The 10,896-nt window shown below is 38.7% G+C and overlaps 1 protein-coding gene across 1 annotated transcript in view; it reads right to left on the minus strand.

Moving 5' to 3' along the window:
- Positions 1-10,896, minus strand: part of LOC107714016 (cytoskeleton-associated protein 5-like) — a 30,593-nt gene that overhangs the window by 4,087 nt on the left and 15,610 nt on the right. The window contains exons 26-41 of the mRNA XM_016519705.1: positions 8,676-8,811; positions 8,303-8,400; positions 6,610-6,735; positions 6,372-6,521; positions 6,087-6,290; positions 5,852-5,987; positions 5,560-5,753; positions 5,302-5,468; positions 3,804-3,977; positions 2,433-2,553; positions 2,226-2,254; positions 1,272-1,485; positions 1,049-1,186; positions 760-843; positions 503-662; positions 233-419 (exon numbers count right to left, since the gene is read on the minus strand). Coding sequence (XP_016375191.1) covers positions 233-419; positions 503-662; positions 760-843; positions 1,049-1,186; positions 1,272-1,485; positions 2,226-2,254; positions 2,433-2,553; positions 3,804-3,977; positions 5,302-5,468; positions 5,560-5,753; positions 5,852-5,987; positions 6,087-6,290; positions 6,372-6,521; positions 6,610-6,735; positions 8,303-8,400; positions 8,676-8,811 — 2,318 coding nt within the window. The remainder of the gene's footprint in view (positions 1-232; positions 420-502; positions 663-759; positions 844-1,048; positions 1,187-1,271; positions 1,486-2,225; positions 2,255-2,432; positions 2,554-3,803; positions 3,978-5,301; positions 5,469-5,559; positions 5,754-5,851; positions 5,988-6,086; positions 6,291-6,371; positions 6,522-6,609; positions 6,736-8,302; positions 8,401-8,675; positions 8,812-10,896) is intronic.

Here is a 10,896-nt window from a genome sequence, read left to right on the forward strand (position 1 = left end):
TAACCCTGAAAGACCCCCCCCCCAAAAAAAAAAGGAAATCAGAAAAGGAATAAACCACCCCCTTCAATCCGATCGAAATTTCATTCCGATCGAGCTCAATCCGATTACAAACGGATTTGGTTGCATGTAAACGTAGCCATTGTGTTGAATTCACATAAACCAGCTTATTTTCATGTAGCAGCTTCATGATCCAAGACTTTGCAAAGATATGAACATGAAGTGATTCAATCACTGTAGTCCATTGTGTCTTGACTGAAGTTTTAATAAGAGACACACCGTTGAGTTCTCAAGTCCGCGCCGTTGCCGTAAGATCTTCAGTCTCTCGTAGTAGGCGGCAGCGTTCAGATCTTCTCCATTACTGCTGATGGGCACGGCACTGGAGCTCGGCAAATACGAGTCTGTGCTGTGCTGAGGGATTACTGGAACACAACAGAAGCCTTAGTATGCTAAAACAAAAATCAAGACAACAAAAAGATGTTTCATGAAAGTTGGTGCAACTCACCTGTGGAGGTCTGAATTCGGCCTTTTCCTTCACGCTCTGACTCAATCATGCGAAGTCCTCGCTCCACGTAACTCTGGAAAAACTGGGACGTGTTCCTCAAGAAGGGCTCGAGGTCTGCGTCAGAGTACTTCTGCTTGTATTCATACAGCTCCGTCAGACCCTGAGAAACAACACACTCTGAAGTAGTACTGAACCGAGAACCACAAATAATTCTGGTAATTTCGCAAAAATTGGAAGTCTTCATAAACTGTTGTTACCTCTTTAGTGTTCTCCTTGGAGCCAATCTTTTTGAAGATCTCAGAAAGAATGTCGCTCACTTTGGCCTTAATCACTTTGTCATCCTATCCAAATCAAAATGCAGTTTAAGAAACCAGGGGTGCATTTCCCAAAATCATCATTAGCTAACTATGGTTAGTTCCATTGAACTCTATTGGTTACGACGGAACATGCAACCATAGTTTTTTTGGGAAACGCACCCCAGATCAGCCACTACAATTTTTCAAAGTATCAAGATGAAGGTTTCCGTTGAGACCCAGCAGAACATACCGATCTGAGGGCGCCCTTCTCTGTGCTCTTGTCAGACTTGAGTCCGGAGAGGTTTGCCGAATGCTTGACCACCCGTCTCAGATGCGCCTCCAGTTCCGACTCGTTGCGGTTCTCAATCATGGACATGTGATCTAATATCTATGAGAGGGACATTCACAGATTTCTTTCATAATGCAAGTTTCATGAAGAACTTTCAGGCTCTATTAAGGTCTCAAATGTGTACCTTGGCGCCGGTGAGCCTGCAGAGCGTGTGCAGCAGCGTCTTCAGCGTCCGGTGGGGAATGTCGCTCTTCAGCTGTTTGAGCTTCTCTTTAGGGAAAACCTTCATGAAGTTGTGCACGTCCAGCAGGATGCGGTCCAGATTAATACTGTTGATGGTCTGTGGCAGGAAACGGATCATTCTCCATAGACACTGCATGGGACAGGAGACAGGTGTTATTTAAATGGGATAAAAAAAATTTTTTTTTTAAAAAGTAAAAAAATTCATACTTCAATAAAAAGTGCCTGATTCATCTTGAATCTGTGTTATGTTGGAACAGTATTAGGAGCAGTTTTTTTATTTTGGTTTATTTTTATCATTTAGTATTCTGTATATTAGGGATGGGCATTATTCCGGTAGGAATTAGTCAACAGGTAGAGATTTTAGACCATCATCTCTATTGAAGATAATCACTGAAATTCTGCTACCCCAAAGTCCCAATGTTGTAATATTACATTTCACTAAAAACATACCAAAATATCAAAAATTTTAACTCATTTATTTCTGCATTAGAGGCCTCCCACAACAAATAAACGCTGAAATAATTTTCAAAGTTTTTTTTTTTTTGGGTCTTTCAGGGTTAAACATCTTTTTTTAAAATTTTTTTTTTTTACTTTACGTTTGAAATTATGTGCTTGTCATCTAGTTTTTTAGCTTTCAGTTTTGTAATTTTAGTACTTCAGCTTCAACAAATTAAAAATGTTGGCAACTAATTAATTTTTTTCCCCCCCTCTAATATTAATATTTTATTTTAATTATTTTTAGTGATTTTTAATAGTTTGAGTTTACAATAAAACTGACTTGGACACAGAAATAATTAGCTCTGCCATTAAAAGGGGAAGAATATGGAGATATTCTTCCACAAAAAGTTTGAAAACAAGACAATCAGCTAATAAAATGGTATATGAATTGTTTAACTTGTCCGCCTGCCTCAGGACCTCATCAATCTGCAGAAAAAAAAAAAACACAGGGAAAGGTCTTATTGAAAAAGAAATGAATTATTTCTTTCCAGCAATAATTTCCACTATTTAAAAATATAAATAAAAAGTTGCTTGAAACATTGAGCCTGGCTATGACATGAAGATGAAGATGTAACAATCCAAATAGTGGAAGTATGACACCCACCTGTGCCAAGGCTTGGATACTGGTGTTAATGTCCCCACTGGCCACCTGAGAGATGACGAAGTTGATGGTGGAGGCAGTGCTATTGTGAATGTCATCAAAATGAGGAGAGACCGAATTCATCCTGAAAACACACACACGAAACACTTTAGCATTTCAGAAGCCAAAATATTTTGTCTTGTAATACAGGGGTTCCCAAACTTTTCCATTCCATGACCCACCTAGACAAGTATAATCTATTTCACGACCCACCAAAATATTTGAGATAAAACTGACATTACTTTAAGCCTAATCTTAATTAAAAGTTTAATATGACAGAAATTAAGTATTTAAGAAAATTAACCATTTTATTTTAGAGTACAACTGTAAAATTTCACTACTAATATTTAAGTTTTAATTTCTTTGTTTACAGATGTTAAAATATGAAACGTCCATAAATACGTGAAACAGGCTCACTCCAGTGCGAGTGTTGTTACTCATCGCGGGGTTCAGCGCAGAAAATGCATTTATGGTCTTTCAGTGTGTAGGGGAGAGCGGAGCACAACTCAACACTTTTTTAGCAAAGCATAAGCATCTAAAACAGTTTTGAGATTAAAATAATTGTGAAAAAGTTAAAAAATAATAAACAGATGCGTTTCATTTTAAATAAACACTAAAAACCGAGATGACAAATTTACTTCAGTCAGAAATTTACTTTTGCAATGGTTAAATAAATGTTCAGCAATATCTTCAAAAGATTTTTGAACTTTGGCACATTTTTTTTCTATATAGAGATGATATGTCAAGGAAATAGTGAAATTTTGTTATGTGGAAATGTTTAAATCTTGTAGTTACAATTAACCCTGCGTTTGTGCCCTGCTCACCCCGTACATGAGAAATGCTTTTTTACAGACCGTTTCCTGAACGAAAACAGTGCAGAGTTCAAAAAGACGATAGAAATGAATGAACATAGCCTACCTGAAACCGTTTTCGTAACATTTGAATTTTCCGCTGTATGCAATCTCATACAGAATACAGCGCATTGAAGTGAGCGAGTTTTTTCTCATTAATACGGACCGATTGAGCCTTTTAATAATGCCATTGCTCTGAGACCCTCACTATTATTACAACTCATGCGCGCCTGAGCTTCAAAACACGCAACTCATGTTTTAAATCGCGGACTTAATTGCAATTCAAAAATCGCACTAAGGATATTGAAATTCGTAATTAATGTTGGTAGGCTATATCGTGCAGCCCTAGACTGAACTGTGTGAGAGTGTGTCATTGAAACGCAAATTTAGCTGCAGCCAAGTGACTTTGTGCGACCCACAGTTTGAAAACCCCTGATGTAATACATTTAACAGAAACAAAACCTCAACAGTGCTAAACTCATACTTGCGCTCAGGAATCATGACCGGCTCCAGAACTTCCTCCAGTTTGTGCTGTACCAGGTCAGGGATATCGCTGGCACACGTGTGGTTGTTCTCGAACACATCCAGATCCAGCTGAAACTCCTTCGGGATGGACGGAGCCGGCTGCTCCAAGTGAGCGTGCTGCGCCCGAGCTTGACTGTTGAAAATTGAGGAAGAGGTCACTTCTGTTGCATTTTTATACTATATAATTCCCACAACATGAATAAAAGTCTCCAAAATTTTTATTCAGTATTCAGTGAAAGCATCAAAGCGTTAATCTACTTATGATTTTCCTTGCAATACAAAATTTGCAACAATGAATATTACCATTTGAAATGTGCTTTTAATTTGTCTTCAAGTAGGGGAGAAAAGAAACATCGGTTAAAAAAAATTCATTTGATCATTTGATTATTTTGGGAAGTTCAAACGGTTTCAAATTAAACTATTTAAAACTGATTTCATCATTAATTTGTGCCCTCACTCAAATGTTTGCTAAATTGCATAGCTTTTATCAAAAAATATTGCAGTATATAAGTATATAAACAATCCTGTTCAGAAATTTGGGGTCAATAAGATTTTTTAATTGATCCTTAATTTTAATGCATCCTTACTGAATAAAGTCACAGCATTTATTTTAAATGGGAAACATTGTAACAAATTTTTAGTTTTTTTTTAACTTTCTATTCAAAGAATCCTGAAAAAAAGGCTGCTAAAAATTCAGTTTTGCAATCACAAGAATATTTTTTAAATGTTTATTACCATTTAAAAACAGTTATTTTAAATTGTAATAGTATTTCAAAATACTGCCGTTTTCACTGTATTTTTGATCAAAGCTTTGGTGCATTTATGGTGCAAAAGGGAAAAAAATAAAAATAAAAAACTAATTTACCCCAAACTTTTGAATTGTAGTATGTATACATATTTCATAAGCATCTTGGTGCATAATTCAAATTTCTGCATGTTAATTTTATCAAACCGTGGGAACATGCTTTACTTTTAAACATTTATACTGTTATATACTCCTTACATTTAAAAAAATAAAAAATAAATAAATAAAAATCACAGAGCGAATACATAGGGATATCAAATATGAGGCTGAAAAATATTTGGCTATATCAGTCATCCATATGATCTAATAATCTCCCTAATATTTCAGTCCAGTTTTTTGTGATCTCTAGCCCTCCAGGATGTCAGGTGCCTTGTGAGCAGTGGCTACAGCTGTATGGGAGTACTTACATCCTGTAAGTGCGATACATTATTCTGTCCATGGAGGGCAGCGAAGAAAAGAAAGGAATAGTAAGAGGAGAAGAGAAAGACTTGGGATTAAGAAACAACATGCAATGACACAAGAGGATAGAATGAGACAGAATGAGACTGTGTGCGTATAAGAAAGCATTATACATGGACCAAGAACTCCCATTTCCTATATAATATCCCTTGGATTTTAAATGATCATTTAAGAGTGCATAAGCAGTACATGCCTGAGCTTGTTGGGCACTTCCTCTTGAGTAGGCTTGCGCAGGAAAGTTGCATTGGGATTGGTGGGATGCTCTCTCTGAGGTCGCTCCTGTTTGGCTGATGCTGCAGGTGTCTTCTTGGCTGAACGTTTGATTCTCTCCTCCAGCATGCTCATTTCTTTCTCAGACAGCTTGACAATAATAAAATGTTCAAAGTTGAGTATAGCATGACATCACATCTAACATGACATTTTAGAAATGAAAGGGTAATTAGTGTCTTACATTGCCAATGAGTTTAAAGACTTGGTCTCCACAGGCGTTGTAGGCAGCCAAGACTGTATTGAGCGAAGCGTTGCGGACCGTGGTGTCACGGTCTCCGATGTGAATGGCGATTTCTTTAAGAGCCTTGGCTGGAGTTGGCTGGCACACATTCATACCAAAGTTCTCAATCAGGCAGCCGAGCTCCTCAAGACATTCTAAAGACAGAAAAAGTCACGATAAGCACACTTTCCACTGTAAAAAAGACAAAAGAAAAGTTTTTGTGTTTTGAGAAACCAAATCCATGTGCATTTACCAGATCTCTGCTTGGAGTTCTTGGATTTGGTCCCTTCCATTAGGAAAGGGAAGACTTTACTGGCCGCGTAGACTTTACACAGCATTGTCAGAATAGCTCTGACATCTTTACGCACCACATCCTTTGACTCGCCAACCTGAGCGAGGAAAAGAAACCAAAAAGCTCCATGTTAGGTGGTGTTTCAACAAATTAGATGCATGTTATTTAGTTATTGTTTGGATTGATAAAGACCCACCTTGAGGATCAGGTAGGGGATGAAAGATGAGGCCTCATAGTCATTAAGCTGGTAGTTCTTCCTGCTCAGCATGGTGAAGAGCAGCTTGAGGAACTCCAGGGCTTTCATCAGCACACTGGTGTTTGTGTCAAAGAATCGCAAAGTGAACCACTTTAATATCAGATCTAGACAGCCAATCACAGCCTCACACTCGGTCTCCATGCGCTGGAAAATACAGTTAAAGCATAAGGTATAAGTCTAGTACAGATTTATATGATTTGACTCACCAACTACTAGAGGACTCACCTCGATCATGGCTCCAATAGCTTTTACATGGCGTTGAAAGTCAAAGTGGAAAAGTTCGTCTTGCAGCCACTTGGCCAGACATGTGGACATTTGAGTCTTCAGCTGCTCCACGTACTCGTCACGAGGAGTGTTGAAGTTCCACTTGAGAATCTGAAGAAGAGTTAAACATACATGAGAAAAATTGTGATACTCAACAGCGCTGACAAATGCTCATGAGAACAGTTCAAAAGCTGCTCACTTTCAATGTCTTCTCTTCCTTGATCCTCTGCTCTTTGCCGTTGGGAACGAGGATGAAGATGGGGCCAGATTTGTCCTCCTCATCCTTTGCACCAGCCTTAACTGGAGGTTTCTTACCCACAACACCCTAAAGGGTCAGGAAAACAATTGTTACGCTGAATCAAAGTCTCAAGTTGTTACTTCATGTCGACAAGATCTTTGATAGTAATGCCTCAGTTTGGTAAACAGGTTTAAAATTACGAATCCTTTAGCTCATGAATATCAATTTGCTCATTTGGGGATGTAACTCTTACAATATTAACACACTCAATTTAATCAGGAGCAAATGCTAATTTTAATTACATATTAATTATATAAACTTACAAATATCCATTACACTGCAAAAAAAGCTTGTGTTTTTCACTAAAAATAATAGGAAGCCCTTAAAGGGATAGTTCACCCAAAAATGAAAATTCTGTCATTAATTTCTTACCCTAATATCATTCCAAACCTGTAAGACCTTCGTTAATCGTCGGAGCACAAATGAAGATATTTTTGATGAAGTCAGAGCTTTCTGACCCTCCATAGACAGCAACGCAACTGAAATGTCCCAAGACCTTACCCACAGTAAGGACATCGGTAAAACATTCCATGTGACATCAGTGGCTATGAGAATACTGTGCACAAAAACAACAAAAATAATGACTTTATTCAAGAATTCTTCTCCTCCAAATCACGTATTCTGCCAGTATAGAGATGTTCTACATCAGCAGCACCATGCGCATGTGTCATTTACTTGCAGAGGTACTCTTGATAATGATGGAAGTCGAGATTTGGAGAAGAACTGTTGAATAAAGTTATTTTTGTTTTCTTTGGGCATAAAAAGTATTCTCGTAGCCACTGATGTCACATGGACTGTTTTACCAAGGTCCTTACTACGTTTCTTGACCTGGGAACATTTCAGTTGCGTTGCTGTCTATGCAGGGTCAGAGAGCTCTTGGATTTAATCAAAAATATCTTCATGTGTTCTGAAGGTGAACGAAGGTCTTACGGGTTTGGAACAGCATTAGGGCGAGTAGCGAAAATTCTCATTTTTGGGTGAACTATCCTTTGTTGGCAAGAGGTTTAAAACTGCTTCTCATTACAATAATTGTAAGAATTTCCACTGACTACCAAAATAGGATTGGACCATTACAGCGGAATAAGAAAGATGGAATAACAAAGGTTTTAAATCAGTTTGAATTACATGCAGTGCTTCCACACCAAACCGTGCCACCTTATGCCAGCTCCACTGGTGCTCTGAGATTCTAATATACCTGTTCACTGCTAGGAGTCCCTCTTGAGAGCCTGTTTTGTTTAGCATTATCTTTTTCTCCCTTCACTTTGAGCTCCATGCTCCCTCTCTAGTGCACAAAATGACACTTTAGAGAGCAACATTTATTGAAAACAGAATGCAGAACCCAATTCATCCTCAGACTCTTTTTACTTGTATAAAGAAATAGGCCAAAACCTAAATTCACATTTAGTAGAGGCTTCTTGTTTTGTTTTGTTTTTTTTAAACGCAAAAGAACAGTCACTGTCTTCCTATGAACAGTCCCTTGTGTTTTACAGACCTGATGTTTCAGATCACAGTTTGGGAAAAGTTTTTAAATCTTTCATGAGCAGCAACTCCCTACCTAAAGCAGGCAAAGCAGAAACACTGAAATGTGCCACACCTTTTTAGCTGCAGGACCTGCTGGTTTAGCTTTCTTAGTGTCTGGTTTGGGTTCAGGTTCACTGAAATCTTCACTGGGACTTTGGTTCCTGGCTGGAGCTGTAAAATAAAAAGACGTTCAAGTTGAGTCCAGCATCTTTAATTTTCATTTTGCGCAAACCAATAAATAAATGGATAAGAATATATCTCCTTTTATATTTTTAAAAAGACTCATAATTACCCCCAAAAAAAGGGACAGGAAAAAAAGCAAAAAAAGGGTGATCTTGTGGTGTGCATATGTTTGTATTATCAAATATGCAAATATACACTTGTTCAATAAACCAGCCAGGAAGTGGTGGTCATGTTAGTTGTGGTTAAAGGGAAAGTGCACGAACCTGAGGCTGGTTTGGCAGCAGGGGCGCTGGAGGCGGGAGGTTTGGAAACTGCAGCTTTGGCAGGAGCTGCAGGCTTGGCTGGCATCACGGCCCTGGCCTTCTCCAGCATGCCAACCACCTGGTCCTTTGAGGCCGGCTGCAGAAAGACAAGTGTGAGACTGACGTTATGGTCTATAGTCAAAAGTTGATCCATGTGTTTTGGTCTTATTAACCATCTAAAATAACATTGAATGAAATCACACTTTTATTCAGGATACATTAAAGTGATCAAAAAGTGACAGTAAAGACATTTGTAGTGTTACAAAAGACATCAAATAAGTGCTTTTTTGACATTTATATTTAACTGATTTCACAAACATATTAAGCAGTACAACCAAGCAGCAAATCAGAATATTAGAATGATCCCTGATGGATCATGTGACACTGACAAGTGGAGTAAGGGCTGCTGAAAGTTCATTACTTCTCCCACTTGCCTTTAGTTTGCCGGTAGCCTTGCTCATCTTCTCATAGCCCAGGTGCATCATGAAGGTGGGAAGCGCATCCTGAGCTTTCTTGCGCACATCGCCGCTGCGGTCCTCCAGGCAGGCGTACAGGTGAGGCACGCACAGCATGAGGTCTGCGGGCACCGTATGCAGTGTGGGCAGCTTCTCAGCAAGCCAGCCCAACATCTACAGAATTTTAACAGCATTTTAGCTTGTGATCACTGAACATGCAAGGTTGTTAAAAGTTGTGTGTTTTAGCCATGTCTTTTATACATGAGCTCCATATTCTTTTATTATTAACTTTATTTAAAAAAAACTTTGACTAAACCACAAGTGCCATACTTCCTGTCTGAGGAAGGGGTTTTCCTTCTTGAGCTCTTCTGATAGGTCCTCTCCTTCAAGCCACTCCTTCATTCCAGTCTGCTCCACCCATGCATTCAGTGTTGACCAGGCAGCAGCACGGACGTTGGGCTGAAAAGTCAAATTTCAAGCAAATTAGAAACAATTCACTCTCTCTAGCTGAAGGTTATCTGAACAGCCAACAGCCAGACAAGCAACACAAGAAGTGTAAGAACTCCCAATCAGCGTTTCATACCTTGCTGTCACCAAGAACAGTAATTACTGGAATTCCCAGGTTCTTGACATGCTGCTTCAGAGAGGGACCCATGGCAGTGGCTATCTGCTGCAGAATATTGAGAGCCTGCTGGACCTACAAACACATTTTATGCAATTACAACCATGCCATTGAATGCTACAACTGAAATGCCTGGATGGCAATGGGGAGCATCAAAAACACACTAAACTAGATTCATATGAATTACCAGTAGTTTGTTGGAATCGTTGAGACGACCCTTCAGCGCCATCGGCAGCTCGCCGATGTTGGCCTGGATGAATTTGGCCTCAGAAATGACTGCTGCCACCTCATCAAGCCCCTCCTTCCTTATCTTCCAGTTCTTGTCGCTAATCTTGGACACCATGTCCGATGTGATTTTATCACTGTGAACGAGAAACAGTCACTTAATCTCAACTGTTGTTTGCACTGGGATCCAAAAACTTGAATGTATCATTTGAAAATAACTTTTTCTGGAGTATCGTTACGCTCTCACAGACCTGATATTAGTTCTGGGCAGCAAGTCCATGATGTCTCCGGCTCCACCGTCCACCTCCTCTTCTTCAGCAGCGTCTCCCTCCTCTTCTGCTCCTGCTTTTTTGGTGCCACGGATGGGGGCGGGAGGAGACTGACCCTGCATCTAGTAAAGAAAAAAAGAGACAAGGTGAAAACTGATTTAACAGGGGGAAAGACAAATACATTAGCACCAGTGGTCTATTTAAGTCAGCATGATGTAGTTCAATAGGTGATCTTAAATTGAACGACAAATTTTGTTTAACTTCTTTGCACTTTCATCTCTTTTATTTCTTGTTTTTTTCTTTTATTTACTTGTTTTACTATCGTTTTGTTTCTAATTCTTTTATTTTATTATTCTCTTATTTACTGATTTATTTACTTGCTTTTGTTTTCTTTTACTTGCAGTTTATTTCATTTATGTTCTTGGTTATTTAACTCACAATCAATAAATCAAAGAAAATCAGTCAACAAATGCCTTTTGAAATCGGTTTCAAATACATCAGTAGTGTGAAATTAAAATTGTGCCCTAGCAAACAACCTGCTTTGATAAACAAGGTGTAACTAATGGACAAAACATGGTCATTACAGACAATGAAGCAGTAAAAAAAAAAAA

This window comes from Sinocyclocheilus rhinocerous, unplaced genomic scaffold (genome assembly GCF_001515625.1).
Source record: "Sinocyclocheilus rhinocerous isolate Xijiao unplaced genomic scaffold, SAMN03320098_v1.1 scaffold568, whole genome shotgun sequence".
NCBI classification, from domain to species: Eukaryota; Metazoa; Chordata; class Actinopteri; order Cypriniformes; family Cyprinidae; genus Sinocyclocheilus; species Sinocyclocheilus rhinocerous.